Genomic DNA, 26905 nt, shown 5'->3' with positions numbered 1-26905 from the left:
AATGTACACTCATCCCTTGGTGTTCACGGTGGGGTGTGGGGGGGTGTTGGCTCCAGAACCCCTCATGGATACCAAAATCTGAGGATGCGCAAGTCCCATATACAAGATGGCACAGTATTTGCATATAACCTACACATATTCCCCCATACAATTTAAATCATGTCTAGATTACTTATAATACCTAATACAATGTAGATACTATGCACAGAGTTGTAAATATAATGTAAATACTATGTAAATAGTTGTTGGTATGAGGTGAATTTAGTTTTGCTTTTTGGAACTTTTTGGAATTTTTTTCCAAATATTTTTGATTCACAGTTGGTTGAATCCATGAATGCAGAATCTGTGAATATGGAAGGTCAACTCTAATCCCATGTATCCAACATTAACTATTTCATAAATAGTTGGGAGTACCCGTCATGGCTCAGCCGAAATGAATCTGACTAGCATCCATGAAGACGCAGGTTCGATCCCTTGCCTCACTCAGTGGGACGGGGAATCCAGCATTGCTACTTCAGTATCATATGCTTTGAATTTATTCTTGCCTCTCAATAGCAGAAAAGAAAGCAGTATTATGTAAGACTAGCCCAAAATGTGAAAAGAATTCCTTTCCCTCACCAACCCCCCTGCCCCCCGACAAAATGCAGACTAAAGCCATGCATGTATACGTATATGCACACACAGTGTGTATGGAAGTCATAGGGACCTATAGGCGCTATGCCACTTTCCTTGCTGCTATGGTCACTTTGAGAAGATCTATAAGAACTACGGTGCTCATTTTATGCCTTCTGTGTGCCCATTTGGCTGGGAACTACAAGCAGTAATAATTAGTCATTATCTTCTTCCCTGCTTTATTTCCTTCATACAACTTAAGTTCTAATTGAGTATATATTTTACATGGGAAAAAGCTTTGTCTCCATCCACACAGAACATAAGCTCCAAAGGGCAGGAATTTTTGTTTGTCTTATTGAATGATTATTCCCAGAGCTTAGAACAATATTCAGCCCATAGCAGGTATTCAACAAATATTTGCTCAAAGACTGAATTTCACATCAGTATTACCTAAAATTTGACAAAGTCACTTACATAAATAGTTTATTTCTTTTTTTTTTTTCTTTTTTGTCTTTTGAGGTTCACTGGCAACATATGGAAGTTCTCAGGTTAGGGGTAGAACTGAAGCTGCAGCTGCCAGCCTACACCACAGGCAGAGCAATGTAGGATATGAGCTGTATCTGTGACCTACACCTCAGCTCATGGCAACGCCAGATCCTTAACTCACTGAGAGAGGCCAGGGATTGAACCTGTGTCCTCATGGATACTAGTTGGATTCGTTACCTCTGAGCCACAACGGGAACTCCTAAATAGTTTATTTCTTACGCTGAGTTAAGTGGCATGGAACAGACTAAAACATTCCACAGTGACATTACCTTTATAATATTCTCACAGAGTTCTTTCTGCATAAAGAACCATAAGGGAACAAATTTATTTGGAGGAAAAGTTACATGGTCTTTATAATGGGAAATCCTGTTCTTCATTGGAGTTTGTCAAGAATATGTCTACCACTTAGTGATAAAAATGTTAAAACATGGATTTGAAGCCTTTGAAAAAATTCAATAAAGTTTAAAACAAGATTTATTCTAAGAATCACCACGGAATTTGAGGGGTAACTTTTGTGAGGATGAAGCCTAATTACTTCCCTAGATAAGAAGGAAAATGGTGAGGCTCTCGGAGTCGTGATCATACACAATCTAAATACAAATAATTTGGAGGAGCAGAGTTATAGACTAAAATTATTCACATCTGCAAATGGTACTAATTCTAACCAATGGGAGAAACCGCAGCAAACTTGTTCGAGATTATTCAAGGGGCAGTCTTGAACAAATTGAAAAAAACCGATTGAAAAGGGGCAGGATAAAAATATAGGAAAGTATAACAATTGTGTCAGTATTATATTATCAATTCAAAATGACAGAGACTGGAGTAGCATTGCTCCTAAAGATGGTGGACACACACAACTGGGAAGTGTGACAAGTTTCTACACTAGAGTCACACCAGATGACCCCACATTTGTCTAACATGCTTTCCTCATTCTTACTGCTTCACCTTTCTTCTCTTTTCTACCTCTAAGCTGATTTCTCAAGGAGGCTTCCATAAAGAGAAAAAAAAAATATGTTATCTATCTGTCCAATGAGGGTTTTCACATTGTGGGTTGCAAGCAGTATTAAAAAATAAAAATTAAAAAAGTAAATAGAACAAAATGGCAACGAGTAGAATGTGCACCATGTGGTAAGGGAATTCACAGTGTTGTGAATTAGATACATTTCAGATACACACATATATCTCCTTATACACACACACAAGCAAATACACATACATATGTATGTACTGGGTTGCTATGAAAGGCGCACTTCTTACTACAGGTCATGGTCAGAAAACAACGAGCGCTATTTGCTCAGCTGGTAGTTATGCTTTTCATTATAAAGGACTAGATTTATATTCAAATCAGTCCAAATCCAAATCAGTTTCAGGTCAACTTTGTAGCCAGTTTTCTGAAGACTTGATCGCTTGGTGAACATTTCAGATTTGAAGAGCTGGAGGGACCATATGATACAGTACTCAGTATGTTAACTATGCCAACAGCATATCCACCAGGAACCTAAGAGTAAGCTTGATAAACTTTGCATCTGAGTCATTTTTCTGATTCCTTGATTCTTCTCTGATACACTTGTCAATCCAGTGGAAGCCCTCTCAGTCAGAAGAGCTTCTTTCAGGACTTAGGAAGCCTGGGAAGCTGACAAACCCAGGATCTCACTCTATTATTGTTTCATACCATAGCACAACTCAAGTGTTGGCCATTATTATCTATTTTATGTATTTATGAATCTTATATATTATGTATATATCTTTTATATATATATAAAACATCTGTAATTTTGGTGGTTTTTTTTTTTTTTTTTTTTTTTTTGTCTTTTTGCCTTTTCTAGGGCCGCTCCTGTGGCATATGGAGGTTCCCAGGCTAGGGGTGTAATTGGAGCTGTAGCCACCAGCCTATGCCAGAGCCACAGCAATGTGGGATCCGAGTCGCATTTGCAACCTACACCACAGCTCACGGCAACGCTGGATCCTTAACCCACTGAGCAAGGCTAGGGATCAAACCCGAAACCTCATGGTTCCTAGTCGGATTCGTTAACCACCGCGCCATGACAGGAACTCCTGTAATTTTGGTTTTAATATTTACTCAAAATTTGTAATAGACTATGTTATCACTGCTATTCAATAATGCTTATCTTAATTATCTTATTACATATTACTAACTTTTGCTTTTGCTTTTCTATACAGTGATTCACCTAGATGCTCCCTACCCTCTTTCACTTTAAATGTGTACAACGTTTTAGTGTGGAATCCTTCTATCAGGTCCCTTTCTATGGTACCTCAGACCATCTATGCTAGCCTAAACACACTTTCCTGTGGAAAGAGAACCTGGGTGATAACAAATGCCTGTTACCTCTTTGTGTTTACTCCAATAAAGCTTACTTTATATACATAAGCTTAGCATATTTTCTAAGCGTTTTCTCTTTAACAGAAACACAACTCCATCCCCTATACACAGACACACACACTAAATTCAAATATAAAACTCAATACAGATTATTCTGCAATCTTTTTTTTAATATATCCATATACTATGAATGCTTTTGGTTTCTTTCTTTTTTTTTTTTTTTTTTTTTTTTTTTTTTTTTTTTTTTTTTTTTTTGCTGTACCTGCAAGATATGGAAGTTTCCAGGGCTACGGATCAAATCTACACCACAACAGTGACTTGAGTCACAGCAGTGACGACGCTGGATCCTTATCCTGCTGAGCCACTAGGGAACTCCAGAATGAATGGCTTTTTTCTTTTTCTTTTGTCTTTTTAAGGCCACACCTGCAGCATATGGAGGTTCTCAGGCTAGCAGTCAAATCAGGAGCTGTAGGGGCTGGCCTACACCACAGCCACGGCAATGCCAGATCTGAGCCGCATCTGCAATCTACACCACGGCTCACAGCAACACTGGATCCTTAACCCACTCAGCGAGGCCAGGGATTGAACTTGCGTCCTCATGGATACTAGTCAGATTCGTTTCTGCTGAGCCACGACGGGAACTCCCCAATATGAATGGCTTTTAAAGCTAGTACATATAGATCTGCTTTATTATATGCATCTTGAAGTCTCTTAAATCTAGCAATCTCAAGTTTTATAGCAAATTAGCCGGATTCCATGAAATGCCTCCTAAGTACAAAATTCTAGGCAACTAAACTTTGTTATTTGGTTACCTGAGATTGCGCATGTCTTTTTCTAAAATTAAGTTAGCTAAAAGTGATAAATCTGTAAGTGCTTAATGCTAGAAGATAAAGCTTTGTAAACAGATTGTACAAGCTAACAGGACAAGACTGTGCCTCTTTTCCTTCACCAGTGGTTGAATACAGTGGAGCCTGAATTAAATATTTCCAGGATAATTATTTCCTGGAAAGAGAAAGAATCAGGGTTTAAAAGAAGGTAGCAAAGGAAGACCAATTCTTGGTAGTGGTAATGTGGCATGCCTTATGATTTAGCCTAGATTTTTTTTACTATTTAATAAACTCTATATCACACTCTAACTTGATAGTTTCTTGAGAATTAGACATATACATACACACAAAAAAGGAAGCCAACTAACTCTTTTCTCTTTTATATTGGACCATCTAATGAAGACACTGGACATCGAGCAATGAGGGAAAATGACCCCTGAGACAGAGGAAACAAACAAAGTGAGCCCAGCTCTATGACTACGCCAGTTAAGTGCATGGAGAGAGTTTCCAGGCCATGGTGCAGGGAGGGGGAATAAAGGCAGAGCCTGACAAACTCCCTAAATTAAGGAGCAATTGCTAGAAAAAGAACTCAAGGTGGCTAGAGTACTGAATAAAAGAGAGCTGCACAGAGAAAGGACACTAAAATTTGAGTATTCACTTGGGCACTGAACAGTAACCAAGTATAAAGTAACTATCAGAGACTGAGACAGAACCACTGGAAAGATTAGAAGGAACATTCTGTGAAAATCACAGAGGCCAGGAATAGTGCCATTTCAGCAGCCAAAGTAAGAAACCCACTAATTCACAGGTTATTGGGTAGAGTACGCAAAAGATTTTGATCTCAGCAGTGGGGGAAAAATTAGCCTTAAGATGAACCCTTCTTTGCTTTTAAAAGCTTAAAAGCAAGCTGTGAAAGGACCAAATATTCTCCAAGAAACTTAAACATGTCTGAGAAAAAAGCTTACAAAAACTTATAGCAACCCTAAAATATTTAGCTCCAAAGTACAATCATCAAATCTGGTATCCAGTAAAAAAATTAGTAGGTATGCAAAGAAGAAGGACAATATGATACATAATGAGATAAGTCAACTTAATTGAGGAATCAAGAAATGACACAATATCAGAATTACTACATAAGGCTATCAAAACAGTTATTGAAACTGTATTTCATATGCTCAAGAAAATAAAGTTAGAAAAGGTTAAACGGAAACCTGGAAGATACAAAAAAACCTCAAACTGAACTTCTAGAAATGAAAAGTACAATATCTGAGGTGAAAAACACAGTGGACTGGATTAGTAGCAGACTACATACTGGGAAAAAAAAATTAGTGGACCTGAAGATTTAACAAGAAAAATTATGCAGAAGGAAAAAGCCAAAAAAAAAAAAAAAAAGAAAAAAAGAGTGAAAAAAAGAGAACAGAACATCATTTGTTCTGTCATAGTACAACTTTAAGAAGCCTGATATATGTTTAATGAAGTCTCCAAAGGGAAGGAAGAGAGTGGGATAGAAAAAATATTTAAAGAAATAATGCCTGAAACATTTGCAAATTTGATGATCTTACATATACAAGAAGTTTGACAAAACCAAAGCACAGGAAACATAAAGAAAACAGCAGTGAGCCACATCATGATCCAATTGCTTAAAACCAGTAAAAAAAAAAGGAAAATCTTAAAAGCAGCTAGAAAAACAAGACATATTACCTAGAGAGGAACAAAGATAAAGATGACATATTTCTTGACAAAAACTATACAAATTAGAAGGGAGTGGAACAACATCTTTCAAGTACTGAAAAAGAGAGAAAGAGAGGAAAAAGTCAACTTTGAATTCTTTACCTAGGGAAAATATCTTCCAAAAATAAAGATGAAAAATATTAAAAAACAAAACAAAACAAAGGTGAGTATAGCAATTCTACTTTTAGGTGTATACTCAAAAAACATTAAAATAGGTAAATATATGATGCTTGTCCTTGAATGTTCAGAGCAGCACTATTCATAGCCAAAAGACGGAAATGACCCAAAGGGCCACCAATGGATGAATGGGTTTACAAATATGTGATATATCTGGAAATTTGCTACAAGAGTAGATTTCAGGTGCTCTCACTACACACACACAAAAGGTGAATATGTGAGCAGATACATATGTTAGTTAGCTTGACTGTAGTAACCATTTTACCATGTTAATATATATCATCATGTTGTACAACTTAAACATGTAAATATTTATTAAAAATAATTTAAAGGTAAAGTGAAAAATTAAAAAATTCAAGTGAACAAAAACTCCCAAAGGTGAAGCACAATAAACATGACAGATAACTTGAACTCCATCAAAATTAAAATTTTCTGTAATCAGAGAAACAAGAAAGCAAAAGACAATGCACAGAATGGGAGAAAGTATTTGCAAATCATATAGCTAAAATGGTTTAATATCCAGAATATATAAAGAACTCTTAGGATTCAACAACAGAAAGACAACAGTTGAAAAATGGGCAATGAACTTCAGTAGACATTTCTCCAAAGAAGATATAAAAAATGGCCATTAAGCACACAAAAATGCTTAACACCATTGGTTGTAAGGTTAATGTAAATCAAAACCAAAACAAGACAACACTTTATACTCACTAGGATGACTAGAAATTTATAAAACCTGAAAAACAAAAAAAATGAGCATTGGCAAGGGTGTGAGAAATTGGAATCCTGGACTTTGCTGATGGGAATGTAAAATGGCACAGTTGCTGTGGAAAACACTTTAATGGTTCTTCAAAAAGTCAAACACAGAATTACCATGTGACTTAGCACATCCACTCAGGTATACACCCATAAGAACTGAAAACAAGTGCTAAAAAAAAAAAAAAAAAAAAAAGAAAGAAAAAGAAGTTGTACATGAAAGTTCACAGCAGGGCTATTACAATAGCCAAATGATGGAATAACCTAAATGTCCATCAATTGATGAATGGATAAACAAAGCGTGACATAATGTACAATGGAACATTATCCAGTCATAAAAAGGCATTAAGGGGAGTTTCCATCGTGGAGCAGTGGAAACGAATCTGACTAGGAACCATGAGGTTGTGGGTTTGATCCCTGGCCTCCTGAAGCTCGGTAAGTTAAGGATCAGGCATTGCCATGAGCTGTGGTGTAGGTCGCAGATGCAGCTTAGATCTGGCATTGCTGTGGCTGTGGCATAGGCTGGCTGCTGTGGCTCTGATTAGACCCCTAGCCTGGGAACCTCCATGTGCCGCAGGTGCAGCCCTAAAAAGCAAAAAAACCCCAAAAATGCTGGGGGTGTGGGATGGAAATCCTATAAAATTGGATTGTGATGATCATTGTATAAATATATATATACAACTATAAATGTAATAAATTCATTGAGTAATAAAAACAAACCAAAACAAACAAAACAAACAAAAAGAATAATAACAATAAAAAACAACAACAAAGAAAAGCAAACAGGAATTAAGTATTGATAGATGGGACACCATGAATGAATCTTGAACACATTACACTAAGTGAAAGAAGCCAGACATAAAAGGTCACATAGCACATGATTCTATTTCTATGAAACATGTAGAACAGGCAAATCCATAGAGACTGAAAGCACACTGTTGGTTTCCAGAGGGTGGAGGGAGGGGAGATTGGGGAATGACTGACTGGTGAGTACATGGTATCTCTCTGGGTGGTGCGAATGTTCTGTAACTAAACAATGACGATGGTTATACACAATGACGATGGTTATACACTACCAACGTAACAAAAGCCACTGAATTATATAATTTAAAATGGTTTAAATGGTGACTATGACGTTATGTGAATTTTACCGGAATAAAAAGGAAAAAGTGGACCCTCAAAGGCATAGTTCCAATTTATTTCGCTATAGTAACATAACTGAGAAATATGTTTTAATCTTTACTTTTGTTAATGACAGTCAGAAAAGTAAAAACAAAAACCAAACAACAAAAAAGGTAAAATAACTTTCTTAACATACAGAAGTCAAAAGAATTCATCACCAGCAGACCTACTCTGTAAGTATTGTTAAAATAAGTACATCATCCAGAAGCGATATGACGCCAGATGGAAATCTGGATCTATACAAAGGAATAAAGAACAGCAGGCATGGTAACTATTTGGTTAAATGTAATATCTTTTCTCCATATTATTATATTTCTTTAAAAGGGAAAGTAAAAACAATAGCAATGTAGTGTGAGGCTTAGACATTTATAAATAAAACATATGACAAGAGGAGCACAAAGGCTGGGCAGAGACATATGGAAGTATATTATTGTAAGGTTTTTATACTATACATAAAGTAGTAAAATATCACATCAAATTGATAAGTTAAAGATACATATATATATATATATATATATATAGAAATCTTAAGCAACCACTGCAATAACAGTTATTGCCAACAAGCCAATGAGATAAAATGGAATGATAAAAACTATTCAATTAATAAAAACTATTCAAAAAAGCAGGCAAGAAAAAAAGGGGGATATAGAAAGGCAAATAGAAAACAAAAGATTTAAAAATAACCATATTAATAAATACATTAAATGTAAATGTCTAAAAACCCCAGTTAAAGGTTGTATTTTTCAGATTGGATAAAAAAGCAAGATATAACTATGTATGTTGCATATATGACAACTTTAAAGGTTAAAAGTTAAAGGATGGAGTTCCTTCATGGCACAGTGGGCTAAGGATCTGGCATTGTCATTGCAGTGGCTCGAGTTGCCTCTGGGGTGAGGGTTCAATCCCTGGCTCAGGAAATTCCAGATGCTGTGGGTGAGGCCCCAAAAAAGTTAAAGGATGGGAAAACACATACACTCTTTTAACAGTAGTCAAAAGATGTGAAACTTTAAAATAAAAACTAAAAAGTAACACCACTAAGAGAAATTAAGATCTAAATAAATGGAAAGCTATATATTTGGTTCATGGTCAGAATATTCATATTATTAACATGTCAACTATCCTCATTTCATTCACAGATTCAATGCAATCTCAATCAAAATCGGTTTAAAAAAATGATTATGGGGAGTTCCTGCTGTGGCACAACAGGATCAGTGGCGTCTCTGCAGCGCCAGGAGGCAGGTTTGATTCCTGGCCCAGCACAATGGGCTTAAAGGATCTGGTGTTGCCACAGCTACAGCGGCATAGGTTGCAACTGCGCCTCAGATCTGATCCCTGGTCTGGGAACTCCATATGCTATGAGGCAGCCAAAAAAGAAAAAGAAAAAATATGATTATAGAATTCATATGGAATGAAAAGGATGGAGAGTAGCCAAAAAGCTTTGAACCCAAACAGAGTTGGATGATATTACGAAGCTACAGTAATCAAGCTGGTGTAGTACCGACATAAAGACAGACAAAGAGATAAGTGGAACAGTACAGAGTCCAGAAAGAGACTCAAACACAGACGATTAACTGATTTTCAATAAGGGTCTTTTTCAACAAGTGATATTAGAACAATTTTGTTTCAATATACATATAAATGAATTTCAATCTATATTCTATACACAACACAAACATTAAAAATGGACCACAGACTTAAAACTATGAAAGATCCACAGAAAAATACAGATCAAAACACTGTGATCCTGGGTTAGGCAAAGATACTTCAGATACAACATCTAAAACACAGTGCAAACTGATAAAATGGACAGGATAGAAACTTCTGCTCCTCAAAAAGCATTGTTAAGAGATGGAGGGAGTTCCCATCGTGGCTTCGTGGTTAACGAACCTGACTAGCATCCATGAGGACGCAGGTTCAATCCCTGGCCTTACTCAGTGGGTTAAGATGAGCTGTGGTGTAGGTTGCAGATGCGGCTCGGATCCCGAGTTGCTGTGGCTGTGGTGTAGGCCAATAGCAACAGCTCCAACTGGACTCCTAGCCTGGGAACTTCCGTCTGCCACAGCTGTGGCCCTAAAAAAGACAAAAAAAAAAAAAAAAAAAAAAAAAAAAAAAAGAGAGATGGAAAGACAGGCCACAGAATAGGAGAAAATATTTGCAAATCATACAGGTGCTAAGAGACTTGTATCTAGAATATAAAAATAATTCTCAAAACTCCTAATAATAAGAAAATACTATGCTATAATTAGCAAAAAATTTGAATAGACATTTCTCCCAATAAGAAAAACAAAGGGCAAAGAAGCACATGAAAAGATGTTCAACATCATGAATTATGAAGGAAATGCAAATTAAAACTTCAATGAGATACCACTATGTACCAGTTATTATAATGGTTAGATTTAAAAAGACTGACCATATCAAGTCTCTGCAAGGATGAAGAGAAACCACAGTTTTCATAATGCTGATGGGAGAAACAGTAAACAGTATGAACATTTGGAAAACAGTTTGGCAGTTTTCTAAAACATTAGACGTCTACCATATGATCCAACTATTCCATTCGCAGGTATTTATCCCAGAGGAACAAAAGCATATGCTCATACAAAGACTTGTTCATGGATGTTTATATTATCTTTATTTCTAATAGGTAAAAACTGGAAATAACCCAATGGTGAATAGATGAACAACCGTGGTATAGTCATACAATGGAAAATTACTCAGTAATGAAAAGAAATGAACTATGGATGAATCTTGAAATAATTATGCAGAATGAAAGGAGACATAAAAAAGTAGTGTGTATATATAATGCATAGTGATTCTATTTATATAAAAGTCTAGGAAATGCAAACAAATCTAAAGTTAAAGAATGCAAATCAGCAGTATCGGGGGACAAGGGTGGGGGTGGGGAGGGTTGAAAGAGAGAGATTCCAAAAGGGCACAAGGAAACTTCTGCAGTGACACATGCATTCTGTCATTAGGTTCACTGTGGTGATGGTTTTGTGGTTACAAATGTGCCAGAAGTTATCATATTGTACACGCTAAATTTGTGCAGGTTAGTGTGTGTCAATTACAACTCAATAAAGCGGCTATAAGAGAAGTATTTGTTTTCATTTTGAATATTTGTTAGTACTTTTACTTTGGCAATTCATTTATATATAATCTCAGACTTATTTTGAATAGCACTTAATGTTAATTCTAATATTAGTCATTTGAGTTTCATCTCTGTATTCTCAAAAACTTGATTAGAGCATTCAGTTCATTGACATTTAAGGTAATTAGTGACAAATATGTATTTATTGCCATTTTAAATCTTGTTTTCCGGTTGATTCTATGTTTCTCCTTTCTTCTTTTTTTTTTTTTTTTTTGGTTGGATGATTTCCTTTTATTTTATGCTTATGTACTTTTCCTTTTAGCTTTTGTGACTGCAATGTTTGGTTTTGATTTGTGGTTGCCCTGTTTTCTAAGTATGTTAACCCCTTCCTATATCTGCTTGACTTAACCTGATAGTCATATAGGCTCCAACACATTATAAAAAACAAATAAACAAACAAAAAAAACTCTAGATTTTCTCACTTTCCTTCCCCACATTCTTTGACTTTGAAGTCCGTTTTTAACATTTTCATGTTTGTCCTTTTGCTGTTTCTGGTGTTTATCATCACTTTTACAATAGGTTTTTATTTTCCTTTTAGATCTGTATACTGGCTTATTTAAGTGATTGCCTTCCAATTGTGATTTCCTCCATCCTATTTCTTCTTACTTCTTTTTTATTTAGAGAAGCCCATTCAGTATTTCTTTTAGAATGGGTTTAGTATTGCTGTACTCTTTTAGCTTTTGTTTGTTGGAGAAATTCTTTATTTCTCTTATTTTAAATGATATTCTTCATTTTTTTTATTTTTTGTCTTTTTGTCCTTTTAGGGCTGCACCCGAGGCATATGGGGTCCAGTCGGAGCTGTAGCTGCCAGCCTACGCCAGAGCCACAGCAACACGGGATCTGAGCAGTGTCTGCAACCTACACCACAGCTCACGGCAACACCAGATCCTTAACCCACTGAGCGAGGCCAGGGACCGAACCTGTAACCTCATCGTTCCTAGTCGGATTCGTTAACCACTGAGCCATGACGGGAACTCCCTTAAATGATATTCTTGCTGAGTATTCTAGGCTGCAAATTTTTTCCTTTTAAAACTTTGAATATATCTTAAAACCCAGTGGAAAAATGGGCAAAAACTCGAATAGATATTTCTCCAAAGATATACAGATGGCCAATAGGCACATGAAAAAATGCTCATAATCACTAATTATTAGAGAAATGCAAATCAAAACTACAATGAGGTACTAACACTTGTCAAAATGGCCATCATGAAAAAGTCTACAAATAATGAACACTAGAGATGGTGTGGAAAAAAGAAACCCTCCTACACTGTTGGTGGGAATGTATATTGGTACAACCACTATGGAAATTAAGTATGGCGGTATCTCAGAAAACTAAATATAGAACTACCATATGATCTAGCAATCCCACTCTTGGGTATATATCCGGACAAAACCTTCCTTGAAAAAGACACATGCACCCACATGTTCATTGCAGCACTATTCACAATAGCCAAGACATGGAAACAACCTAAATGTCCATCGACAGATGAATGGATTAAGAATATGTGGTATATATACACAATGGAATACTACTCAGCCACAAAAAGAACAAAATAATGCCATTTGCAGCAACATGGGTGGAACTAAAGACTCATACTAAGTGAAGTAAATCAGAAAGAAAAGACAAATACCATATGATATCACTTATATCTGTAATCTAACCTACAGCACAAATGAACCTTTCCCCAGAAAAGAAACTCATGGACTTGAAGAAGAGACTTGTGGTTGCCGAGGGGAGGGGGAGGGAGTGGGACGAACTAGGAGTCTGGGGTTAATAGATGCAAACTATTGCATTTGGAGTGGATAAGCAATGAGATCCTACTATATATATAGCACAGGGAACTATATCTAGTCATTTATGATGGAACATGATGGAGGATAACATGAGAAAAAGAATGTGTGTGTGCGTGTGTGTGTGTGAGACTGGGTCACTTCGCTGTATAGTAGAAATTGACAGAACACTATAAACCAACTATAATAGAAAAATAAACATTATTAAAAACAAACAAACAAAAAAAACCCCTCAAAGTTGGTTTAAATATTTAACCTGCTCCCAAAGAATACAGATTCTGGAGTTCCCATCATGGATCAGTGGTAACAAACCCCACTAGTATCCATGAGGACGTGGGATTGATTTTTGGGCTTGCTCAGTTAAGGAGGCAGCTGCAGCTTCGACTCAACCCCTAGCTTAGGAACTTCCACATGTTGCCGGTGCAGCCCTGAAAAAGAAAAAAGAATACAGATCCTGAGAGACTTTCCTTCTCCGATTTTTCACCCTCTATCATGGATAGCCTATTGGTACAGAAGCAGCCTAATACTATCATCTTTCAGCTAATTACTTTATATAATTATTTTCCAATTTAAGCAATGTAATTTTTGGGGGGCATAAAAAAGTAAAATTCATGGAGTCTTTCAAATTATAATATTTACTTTTCGATCTCAAGTTTTACAGTTAGCATAAACCTTTTAATATAGAGTTACTGATTCTCCATAGGTCTTAAGAAAAAATTTCAAACATACACAAAAGTACAGAACTGAATTATGAATCTGTTTGTACCTGTCACTGGGATTCAAATATTATCAACATTTTGAGATTCTTGTTTTATCTACTGAGCCTCCCCACTACTTTCTTGTAGAATATTTTAAGGAAGTTCCAGATATCATAGTATTTCATATCGCAGATATTTCAATATTTACATCTTTTTCTAATACAAGCCAACGCTTTTTAAAAAATTGCTAGAAGTTCCCTGTGGCTCAGCGGGGCAAAGGATCTGGCATTGCCATAGCTATGGAATGGGCCACAACTGAGTGCCAGTTCCATCTCTGGCCCAGAAACTTTCATATGCCATGGGTACAGCCAAAAAAAAAATGGATTCATACAAAGTTAATTATACTTCAATTCAAGAATACTTAATTTAATTTCTTCCGTTTCTTCTTTACAATTTATATAGGAGTGTGTACCCATTTAGAGACTCCTATTTCAATTAACTGAAATGCTCAGGAAGACGGTTTTCTCTTTTCTTTCTTTTTTTTTTTGTCTTTTTGCCTTTTCTAGGGCCGTTCCTACGGCATATGGAGGTTCCTAGGCTAGGAGTCTAATCAGAGCTATAGCTGCTGGCCTATGCCAGAGCCCCAGCAATGCCAGATCTGACCCAAGTCTGTGACCTACACCACAGCTCACGGCAACGCCGGATCCTTAACCCACTGAGCAAGGCCAGGGATCGAACCTACAACCTCATGGTTCCTACTTGGATTCGTTTCCACTGTGTCATGATGGGGAACTCCTGAATTTTAATATTTTTAAGACATATTTTTGGAGTCCCGGCATGGCTCAGTGGTTAACGAATCCGACTAGGAACCACAAGGTTGTGGGTTCGATCCCTGGCCTTGCTCGGTGGGTTAAGGATCTGGTGTTGCCGTGAGCTGTGGTGTAGGTCACAGATGCAGCTTAGATCTGGCGTTGCTGTGGCTGTGGCATAGGCTGGCTGCTGTGGCTCTGATTAGACCCCTAGCCTGGAAACCTCCATATGCCGCTAGAGTGGCCCAAGAAATGGCAAAAAGACAAAAAAAAAAAAAAAAAAGACAAAAAAAAAAGACATATTTTTGATAAGTAATTCTGACTAAAACAAACATGAGGGATTTGTAATATATTAACAAACAGAGGTTCGTTTGTTTCTTTGGTAATTCACTTATTTATATATCTTTCCATGGTTCTACCCAGTGATGTACTGAAGCTTGTAGGTTTGTAAGAGATGGCTGGTAAAGTTTTTGGAATTTTGTGAGCTGGATGTTAAACATCACTATTATTAAAAATCATTTAGATTTATAGTAAAACAAATTTTATTTAAAAAATTAAAAAAAAATTTTTTTTGGCTGCATCCACGGTATGTGAAAATTCTTGGGTCAGGGACGGAACCCATGCCACAGCAGTGACAATGCCGGATGCTTAACCCAAGTGTGCCACCCACCAGGGAACTCCTAAAACAAATTTTATGAAAAAAAACCCAAATACTCAAGAATTCAACAAGTTTAGTTTTACTACTATCTGTGCTCTTCAGTTTACGTGTCTACTGTGTGTGTGTGGTGGAAGCGTCATGCGTGCTACTGAGCATCTTTTCTCTACGTTGTGTTCTGTAATGTTATGTTCGAGGCCTGAAGTTAATCATGGTGGGAATGTTTATGCTGAGGACATAAGCAAACTCTACAAATTAGAGCCATCCCTCACACCCCTGCTGGGAGAGCCACTTGTTACCATTGGCCAGCACAACACTGCTTCCACCCTGAGCACTAACTTTTGAGTCACTGCCGTTATATGAAATATTTCTTGTCTTTTGAAATTTGAGCATAAAGATCCTCCTAATGTTCAAGTATGAAAAGCATACTAAATAGAGGGGACTAGACAGACAAATGTGAACAAGTCCACAGGAAAACAAACATAGAATACATGGTATCTATAAATATTTCTGTCTTTTTAAGGCTGCACCTGTGGGATATGGAAGTTCCTGGGCTAGGAGTAAAACTGGATCCATAGCCACTGGCCTACGCCACAGCCACAGGAACACAAGATCTGAGCCAAATCCCTGGCCTACACCACAGCCACAGGAGTGCCAGATCCTTATCCCACTGAGGGAGTCTAGGGATTGCATCCTCATAGATACTTGTTGGGTTCTTAACCTGCTGAGCCACAGTGGGAACTCCTATTAATACTCCTTAACATATGCCTTTAAAAATCCCTTTATTATAAGATCTAAAATATTAATGTAGAAAAGTTGCTATGCTGAAAAGGAAATGAAAGGAAAGTTAGGGAGGTGACATCTTTGGTTTGAATTGTTTTGTTACTTGAATTTCAGAAGTATAGAAAAATGCAATTAGATATTGATTAAATAGGCAGATTGAAAATACTACATAAAATGTATATATATATTTTAAATTATATAATGTAATGCTAAGAAAAATAAGGACTGTGAATCTGATTTTTAAAAAATAAACACAATTTGGGAACTATCAAAAGCTAAAGAATGTGAGAGCTTAAGTGTACATACCAAGTTATGTGTTTAACAGTTAAGTGATTGTTCATCAAACAAAAAAGTTTTTAAAAAGCAAATCTATCTAAAATGAGGTTTTAGTTAAAAACTTATAATGCCACCAAAATTTGCTAAACTTGTTTTGCCAGTTGATATTCTCAGAAATCAAAGCTTTGTCTGTCTAGTCTGCATTTATATTTAGTCTGGGCATTTAATCTCTCTTTTGATCTTCATTTTGCCATACACTTTAAGTTGCTTTATAAGGCTTTAACATTAGGTTAGTTTCATAGACTGTAAAATCATTTTGTTCTAGCAAACGGCTTATTTTAAAACTTCTCAGAAAATACACAAAGGAGTAACAAAAAATTGAAATGAATACTGTGATTCTTTATATGTGTTTTTTTTGTTTAGGTTCTTTACCTCTTGTGAAAGCTGTGTCACTTGGTTCTTTTGATGTTCCAGGTCTCTTAAAACCAATGAGTTTTGTTTTTCTAACTGAAGCACTCTTCTTGCCAAGTGGACACTAGGAGAATGGAATAAAAGAAGAAATGCTGACAAAAGAGGAACACTCTCTCAAATATTCAAAATGTGTCTGTACGCTCCAAAATTGACTTTCCATTTCCTACTAATGCTTAAATATTAACAGGAAAAATATGGAGTGGAATAATATTTTCAGGTGTCAACAGTGGAAGACCAACATCCCAACAAACCATAATTTTGAAAGTAACATTAAAAATCTGCAAAACGTAATTGTGATATATTGATTACCACATTAATAGTTTCTAGCCCTTGCTATAAAAGTGGAGAGTTACATTACGATATTTGCTCAAAAAGACCACAAGAAAGCAATTTACAGCTTTTCTCCTTTTTTATAAAAATTTCCCATTTACAAACAAATAAGGCAATTAGTTCAAACAATAATAAGCTTGCACTTTGAAAAGCATCAGTGTTTATCTCAGACAACATCTTTTTATAATACAAAACACAACTGAACAGATTTTCTACTGAAAACAGATGGAAATGATATATGAAAAACGGAGACAGATGTCTAACAGTAAAGGCAAATTACGTACTAACAGAAATCACTGACAGATCACAGGGATCACCACGAGATGACCACAAGTTATTGTACTGAGTGTGACCTTTAGTATTTAAAATTACATTAAATATAAAATGTCTCAATTCCACTTTTAAGACACAATAATAAAAAAATTACCTATAAAATCATAATATCATTCCTCCTGACCACTGGGGCATAATTTCTTTATTTTTTTTTTAAGGGCCGCACCAGCAGCATATGGAAGTTCCCAGGCTAGGGGTCGAATAGAAGCTGTAGCTGCTGGCCTACAGCACAGCCACAGCAACACAGGACCCGAGCTGTGTCTGTGACCTATACTGCAGCTCATGGCAACTATGGATCCCCAAGCCACTGAGAGAAGCCAGGGATCGAACCCGCATCCTCATGGATACTAGTTGGATTCGTTTCTGCTGAGCCACAGTGGGAACTCCGGGTAGCTTATTTAGGTATATGATCATATCTAAGTTCCTGTCCTTTCTTCCCCCCTTTTTAGGACCTCATCTGCAGCTGCAGCTAGTGGCCTAAACCACAGCCAGAGAAATGCGGGATCCTGAGCCACATCTGTGACCTATACCACAGCACAGCTTGTGGCAAAGCCAGATCTTTAATCCACTGAGCAAGGCTAGGGATCAAACCTGCATCCTCATGGATACTAGCTGGGTTCTTAACCCACTAAGCCAAAACAGGAGCTCTTAAGTTTCTGTTCTTTGAACTGGCACAGGGTTGTGCCTTAATAATCAGTTGAAGTTGGAGATGTAAAAAACACAATCCTGGGTTTTTTTTTTTTAGGTCCACACCCATGGCATATGGAGGTTCGCAAGCTAGGGGTCCAATCGGAGCTGTAGCTGCTGGCCTACACCACAGCTACAGCAACGCAGGATCCGAGCCACGTTTGCGATCTACACCACAGCTCACAGCAACGCTGAACCCTTAACCCACTGAGCGAGGCTAGGGATCGAACCCACAACCTCATGGTTCCTAGTTGGATTCATTAAACACCGAGCCACAACGGGAACTCCCACCAATATGCTCTTTTTGTCTTTTTTTAAAATTACTCAATGAATTTTATTACATTTATAGTTGTACAACAATCACCACAACCAAATTTATAGCATTTCCATCCCAAACCCTCAATGCATCCCACCCCTCAGCCTGTCTCATTTGGAAACCCTAAGTTTTTCAAAGTCTGTGGGTCAGCATCTGTTCTGCAAAGTTCACTGTGTGCTTTTTTTTTAGATTCCACATGTAAGTGAGAGCATTTGATGTTGGTGTCTCATTGTCTGACTGACTTCACTTAGCATGATAATTTCTAGGTCCATCCCCAAACATCAGTATTTTAAAGCTTTAAAAATCATGGACATGGAGGAGTTCCCATCATGGCTCAGTGGTTAACGAATCCAACTAGGAACCATGAGGTTGCAGGTTCGATCCCTAGCCTCGCTCAGTGGGTGAAGGATCCAGCGTTGCTGTGAGCTGTGGTGTAGGTCGCAGATGCAGCTCAGATCCCAAGTTGCAGTGGCTCTGGCATAGGCTTGCGGCTACACCTCTGATTAGACTCCTAGCCTGGGAACCTCCATATGCGGAGGGTGCAGGCCCTAGAAAACACACACACACACACACACACAAATCATGGACATGGAGAACAGATTTGTGGTTGACAAGATGGAGGGGAGGGAGTGGGATGGACTGGGACCCTGGGGTTAATAGATGCAAACTATTGCCTTTGGAATGGATACGCAATGAGATCCTGCTCTATAGCACTGCGAACTATATCTATTCACTTATGATGGAGGTTGATAATGTGAGAAAAAAGAATGTATAAACGTATGTGTGACTGGGTCACCTTGCTATACAGTAGAAAATTGACAGAACACTGTAAACCAGCGATAACGGAAAAAGTAAAAATCATTATTAAAAAAAAAAACCTTTGGGAGTTCCTGTCATGGCACAGCAGAAAAAATCTGACTAGGAGCCATGAGGTTGCGGGTTTGATCCCTGGCCTTGCTCAGCAGGTCAAGGATTTGGCATTGCCGTGAGCTGTGGTGCAGGTCACAGATGTGGCTCGGATCTGGTATTGCTGTGGCTCTGGCGTAGGCTGGCAGCAACAGCTCTGATTAAACCCCTAGCCTGGGAACCTTGATATGCCGTGGGTGCAGCCCTAAAAAGACAAAAGACAAAACAAAACAAAACCTTTGGAATTATCTTAATTCATATTTTTATTCTTTTTCTCATCCGCTATATATGTTAAAATATCTCTTTTATCTTTCTGTCTCCCACAGAACTCAGCATTAGGGTCTTTCCGTACATGGCAATTTCTCAATAAATGTTTGCATGTTACACATATTTGTGTAATGCTTAGTATGGGACAAAGAATACCTTGCCAGAAATAGTTACGGATGAGATAAAATGGAAGAAAAAGGGATGCTTGAAAATGAGATGCAAAAGTCACCCATTACCAACATTTTGAAGTAGATAAATGACTTGAAGACATCAAGTTTAATACTATTAAACAGCTCATTTGATTTGTGTGTTTTTTGTTTTGTTTGGAAACTGCTTAATGCTCTTATGCAGATTTTGTGTGATACCACTTATCAATGTAAAACATCACATGACCCAAGACAACGGTATTCAAGAAATTTTTAGTATGCTGGTGCTTCAGCCATAATACCACAGCTATCTTCTACTAAAAATTTTCCTTGATTTTCGTTTGGAGATTGAGTGAGAAAAAAGTCAATAGAAGGAAGGTATTTAGGATGTCTTGAAATTGCTCATAAGTGTGTTCTACAGTGTTCTGATGACTAGCTTACAGTCCTATTTTATTCAGAAAAACTTTCTAGGAACTGATGCTGATGGAAACGATTGCAACTAGTACTATGAATGCTGATGTTAGTTACAATGCATACTGGTTAGAAAGTAAAAGACACTGGGGTACAACTGGTCTCCAACTGAACCAATGACTATGTTTCAAAAATTCACTTCTAAGTCAGTTGTAAGCATAGCAGAACACATCTTCTAGTTCTATCAGAAATGAGAGGGGTTCCCTTGTAGTTCAGCAGTAATGAACCCAACTAGTATCCATGAGGACATGGGTTCAATCCCTGACCTCACGCAGTGAGTTAAGGATCCAGAATGACCGTGAGCATGGTGTAGGTCACAGACATGGCTCGGATCCTGCGTTGCCATGACTGCACGACTGTGCTGTAGGCCAGCAGCTAAAGCTCCGACTCGACCCCTAGCTTGGAACTTCCACATGCTGCAAGGGTGGCCCTAAAAAGCCAAAAAAAAAAGAAAAAAAAAAAAAGAAATGATAGTCCTCAAATTGCTCTTAAAACCCATGTTCTCGAAGAAAAGAAAGAATACAATAAACAAGAATAAAAAATAATACTGTTAAATCTTTTTCTTTAAAAAACAAAATATTTAAGCACATAGAACACTCAGAGAGTTCCCTTAGTGGTTCAGTGGTTAACAAACCCGACTAGGATCCATAGGGATGTGGGTTTGAATCCTGGCCTCGCTCAGTGGATAAGGATCTGGCATTGCGGTGAGCTGTGGTGTAGGTCACAGATGAGGCTCGGAACCCACGCTGCTCTGGCTGTGACATAGGGCCGGCAGCTGTAGCTCCGATTGGACCCCCAGCCTGGGAACCTCCATATGTCACAGGTGCAGCCCTAAAAAAAAAAAAAAAAAAAAAAAGAAAAAAAAAAAGTTAAGGACACCTAAAACAGAGTTTCTCCAGTATCCTGCATTTGGAATGGATAAGCAATAAGATCTTGCTGTATAACACAGGGAAGTATATCCAGTCGCTTGTGATGGAACATGATGAAAGATAATGTAAGAAAAAGAATGAATATATATATATATGTGTGTGTGTGTGTGTGTGTGTGACTGGGTCACTTTGCTGTACTGTAGAAATTGACAAAACACTCTAAATCAAATATATGGGAAAAAATGAAAATCATTAAAAAAATGAACTCCTGTTTCTTTATACTTTAGCCCAAACTGTGCATTATAGATCTTACCTTTGTATTTCTTTCTCTCTCTCTTTTTTTTTTTTTCTCTTTAGGGCTGCACCCACAGCATATGGAAGTTCCCAGGCTAGGGGCTGAATCAGAGCTGCAGCTGCAGGCCTATGCCACAACCACAGGAACAGCAGATCCAGGCTGCATTTGTGACCTATGCCACAGCTTGTGGCAACACAGGATCCTTAAGCCACTGAGCAAGGCCAGGGATCGAACCCGCATCCTCACAGAGACAACACTGTGTCCTTAACCACCTAAAGCCACAATGGACAGTCTCCAAAATATCTAGTTTGGGATATTTCTTGGTAGTCTTTCATGTATGTTCATCTTTTCTACCCCAACAGATACAACTTAAATGAAGACAGGGGTCTTACTCTCTGTGGTATGTGCTGAGGAGAGTGGGCACTTAATAAATTCCTCCTGATTGATTTTGCTTTAAGAGAATTTTGCTTAAATTCCAGAAATTTGCTCAAATGGCTACAAATTGTATTCTAAGGTTGCAGAGTCTCAATATTAAAATACACCTGGAGTTCCCATCGTGGCTCAGTGGTTAATGAACCCACCTATGCGGGTTTGATCCCTGGCCTCACTCGGTGGGTTAAGGATATGGCGTTGTTGTGAGCTGTGGTGTAGGTTGCAGATACAGTTCGGTTCTGGCGTTGCAGTGGCTGTGGTGTAGGCCAGCAGCTGTAGCTCCAATTCGACCTTTAGCCTGGGAATCTCCATGAGCGGTGGTACAGCCCTAAAAAGACAAAAGACAAAAAAAATTTAAAAAAAAAATTAAAAAATAAAGGACACCTAATGCTCAGCATCTAGGAATAAAAAAGAACATAAAGTTAGTAAGGGGAGGAGGCAAATGTCACAGATATCAATTTGCCTCTTCCATATTTCAATTTCCTAAATCGTTAAATGCTGCATATTGTTGTTGTGAGTAATTTGGTGCTATAGGTGGATTCTGTTTAGAAATCTGGGATATTAGAAGTGAAAAGAAATGAAGGGAGTTTAGTTTAATTGAAATTCAAGGCAAGACAAGTGAAGAGCTGCTCAACTATAGTTAGGTTTAATCTCCTTAACTACAATGCACATACGATGAAAACAAGTGTTGATAATGAGTTCTTTATAATGAGTAACCATGGATACAGTCAAGGGAAAAGACTCCTGCTAAAGTTTGGTTATTTATTTATTTAGTACTGCACTCTTCAAGAAACCACTGCTTTTTTAGTGTTGGGACACTGAAATAGGTACAGCAGACAATTCTTCTTTGTAATTATATTAATTGTCATGTGATTTTTACCTCTAACAAGATTAAGTTTGACATCAATTAGAAACTAATAACACACAAAAGTACTGGGGTTGGTAGAGGCGAACTATTACATTTAGAATGGATGGGTGATGGGGTCCTACTGTACAGCACAGGGAACAGTGTCCAGTCTCTTGGGTTAGAACACGATAGAAATGAAAAAAAAAAAAAAGAAACTAATAACACAAAAGTATATTTTGTATTTAAATTTTATTTTATTTTATTTGCTTTTTAGTTAGGGCTGCATCTGTGGCATATGGAGGTTCTCATGCTAGGGGTTGAATCAGAGCTACAACTGCTGGCCTATGCCACAGCCACAGCAATTCGGGACCTGAGCCGTGTTCGTAACCTACACCACAGCTCATGGCAACGCCGGATCCTTAACACACTGAGCGAGGCCAGGGATCGAACCCATAACCTCATGGTTACTAGTTGGATTTGTTTCTGCTGCACAATAGGAACTCCTGTATTTAAATTTTAAATTAAAATTTCATCTTGTAAAATTACTTCCCAAGGTAAGCTCTCTCAGCACCTCTTGACTCCAGATAAATGTTATATTCTCTTGGGTCTGTCAACGGCAGTATTTCTGATGATCACACACACACACACACACACACGCACACACAGAAAAGCATAGCCCATGCAGTGTGAGCATGGCTAACCACCTCCAATAGTGGTATGGTTCCTTTTGTATTACCAAAATGCCAAATAAACAAGTGTATGTATGTAGTTACTAGCTATTTAGATATGTGGTCTGAAATAACATTTGGCTTTTTGACCTTCTTCAGTTTTAGCAGGTCAGAGTTCTGTCTCTATTAGAATGGTATGGAAAAATGGTTCAAAAAAAGGGCACATGGGCCAGATTGAGTTCAGCTTCAGAAGCACCAGGTCGGTGCCTGCACTTCCTGCTCTTTCAGCAGTTACTGAGGACTATATTTCTAGTTAGGTCTTTCTCTAGTTTTTCTATAGTTGATCAGGAATAGATTAGCAGTAACTTTAAAGGACTATTCCTAAAACCAACCCAAATGAAATAAGCACAACTTTCCCTAAGGACAAAAATGAGAACTCATACATGTGGGAATAAAGGAGAAGAAAATGAAATTTCATTGGGCACAAAAGTTTGTTGGAGGAAATAAAACCTTCCTCTGCTTTAATTTCTCCTTTCTTTAAAACCTAGTTTACTGTGGACATTTCAACTTAAAGCTCTTTATAAAACTAGACAGAAACTAAAACAAAAGGTCAATAGTATGCAGTAAATCTTTTACTTTAAAAGGTTTAAAAACCTTCATAAAAGTCTCCACATTCAGATCTGCCAAAACAAATACAGAAGCACACACTAAGAACACGTTAGTGCCTGGGTGTTTCCCATTCAGTATCACAGGTTAAAGAATATAACCAAAACAGGTAACCAGAAAATCTTGTTTGCTATTTTCAAAACAATCACAACCGAAACAAAAACATTACTTCAGATTTTCAAGTTTAGTCAAGTCAAGAGGAACCTATTTTATTTTAATCTACCTTAACTGCAGAAGCCCTTTTAACTTTTCACAACTTTATCCCAGAAAGTTTAACATAGTATTTAGTTATTGTTCATATTTCTACTGAAAATTCAAAATGTGAGCAACCTTATTTAACATCATAATGTGTTTAAGATACATTCCTGGGAATTACTTTTCAAACTAATTTTGAAAAATTTTGCCATTACTTTATAGGAAATTGGCATTATAGTTTATGCCTTAAGAAACTGAGTAATACCAAAGAAAGTGAGTCTCAAAACTAGCTGCATGTCCAGGGATTGTTTCTACTAATTACTTCAAGAGGTCCATTAAAATTTTTAAATAAAATTGTTTTAAATGAAAATGCAAATTACATCTCTTTGGAACACTGGCTTTATCCCTAAAATCAACCATTAAATTAACTTACTCCAAGAAACTTTAATTGAGATGACAAACCAACATTTATTGAACACCTAACTCTGCTAGGCACTGTGTACTGAACTTTGCACCCATTTTCTCATTTTGATTTTCATAATATTCCTTGGGAAGAAACAGGCAACTAATGAACATTTTTAGTGGCTATCCATATTAATAGCAAAAACATAAGGCCTCAAAATTGAAATTTTGAGTAACCATTAAAAATGGTTTCAAAGGAGTTCCTGTCATGGCTCAGTGGTTAACGAACCCGACTAGTATCTATGAGGCTGAGGGTTTGATCCCTGGCCTCGTTTAATGGGTTAAGGTTCCAGCATTGCTGTAAGCTATGGTGTAAGTCCCAGGCGGGGCTTGGATCCATCGTGGCTGTGGCTGTGGTACAGCTGGCAGATACAGCTCTGATTCTGCCCCTAGCCTGGGAACCTCCACATGCTGTGGGTGCGGCCCTAAAAAGACAAAAAAAAAAAAAAAAAAAAAAAATGGTTTTAAAGTTCTTTAGTGGCAGAGTTTCTGTTGTGGCTTAATGGTTAACAATCTGACCCGCATCCATGAGAAAACAGAATCAATCCCTGGCCTTACTTGGTGGGTTAAGGATCCAGCCTTGCCATGAGCTGTGGTGTAGGCTGGCGACTACAGCTCTTATTCAGCCCCTAGCCTGGGAACCTCCATATGCTGTGGGTGTGGCCCTAAAAAAAAAAAAACCCAAAAAAAAAATCTTTTGTGGCACAGTGGGTTAATGCTCCAGTGTTTTCACTGCTGTGGCTCAGGTCACTGCTTTGATCTCTGGAGGAACTTGTACATCCCATGCCATGAGTGCAACTGCCTTTCTCTCCCCACCCCCAAAAAAGAATAAAAATGGTCAAGGACATAAAAAATGTTCCGGGTGAAATTAAACTTCTAAGTTACACACCATAATTCTCTAAATACGTAAGAAAATATATGCAACTGTATACATTTTTAAATGTTTATCTTTGGAAGGTAGGATTACCAGTATTTTTCCTAGTTTTCTAAAATAAATATGTATTATTTTTAATAATCAGAAACCCCCTCCAATTAGGTGTTATCCTAAAATACATAAATCTGGCTGTTGAAAGGATCAGATTTTAAATTGAATTATGTATGAATGAGATATACTGTGCAGCAGTGGGGCAATAAATTCCTTTGAAATTTTAACATATTTTGGTATAGGCTGAGGTGTGATGAAAACTTTATTATGCAACTATTTCATGTGTCGTTCTGAATGAGTTATTTTATAGTTCACCTTTAAGTTTCCATCGCTTTAATTTCAAAGTGAAGAATTAAATTTAGATTCTCTCTAAGGTTATATTGCTTTCATCTCAAATGAGAGTGCCAAGCCACTGACTTCTTTACAGACATGCATTAGGAAGTCAAATATGGACTTGGGAAAACTTCAGAAATGCATCAGACCCTCAACAGCGATCTTTTGTGCCATTGGTCAATTTTGTGCATACAGTAGGCACTCAATTAAAGTTGGTGAATGAACAGGCAAAGGAAGGCATAAATGTCCCCTTTGGATATCTAGACTTACTTTCCCTTCACTCAGTTTAGATGACCTGAGAAGCACTTCCTCAAAATAACCCTCTGGTTCATCATGAGAAGAATGCCTGGCCCCAGCTGGTAGCAGATATTAATAGCATGCCCATTAGGCACTTGTTCAAGGCACATAGATAGCTCAGTGATAAAATCTTTAGAAATATTTGGACAGTTAAGATTATTCAGAATATGAATCAGTTGTGCTTCCTTAAATCCTCACTCTGAATACTAAGAAATCAACATCTGTTTGGGAAATTTAAAAAAATAGTAAGGTAACAACAATAATTGCTTTCAATTTTTGAGGAACTCAGCATTTAGGACTGAAGAAAGGAAGCTTACAACAGAAAAAAAATATTTTTTTCTTGTGACAAAGATTCTTTTGAAGGAATCAGATGCTAAAGTAGAGAAGAGAATGATCTTCTTCGAATTTCAATCATTTGCCACTAACCAAAAAAAAGGTCACTGGAGTTCTCTTGCGGCTCAGTGGGTTAAAGATCTGGCATTGTCACTGCCATGGCCTGGGTGGCTTCTATGGTGTAGGTTTGATCCCTGGCCTGGGAACTTCCACATGCCTCAGGTGCAAAACTACAAAACTACATTTTTATTCCTCTGCTGGCAACATAAAGCTCAAAAACAGATATGCTGAAAATTACAAGTTATCTTAGGTCATCCTTGGTGACCT

The 26905-nt window shown here is 37.4% G+C and overlaps 1 protein-coding gene across 10 annotated transcripts in view; it reads right to left on the bottom strand.

The window, feature by feature from the left end:
* The window catches only part of PIBF1 (progesterone immunomodulatory binding factor 1), a 287448-nt gene that overhangs the window by 98988 nt on the left and 161555 nt on the right, over positions 1–26905 (bottom strand). For all 10 annotated transcript variants that reach the window (XM_021065663.2, XM_084981936.1, XM_084981934.1 and 7 more), the window contains exon 14: positions 16762–16864. In XM_021065663.2, the coding sequence (XP_020921322.1) occupies positions 16762–16864 (103 nt within the window). The remainder of the gene's footprint in view (positions 1–16761; positions 16865–26905) is intronic.

Source organism: Sus scrofa, chromosome 11 (assembly GCF_054392235.1).
Source record: "Sus scrofa isolate SSC_HxYL_T2T_F1_AM1 chromosome 11, Sscrofa_HxYL_maternal_Yorkshire_Landrace_v2.0, whole genome shotgun sequence".
Taxonomy (NCBI): domain Eukaryota; kingdom Metazoa; phylum Chordata; class Mammalia; order Artiodactyla; family Suidae; genus Sus; species Sus scrofa.
The sequence above is the reverse complement of the archived record's forward strand: the minus strand, read 5'-3'. Positions and strand labels throughout refer to the sequence as shown.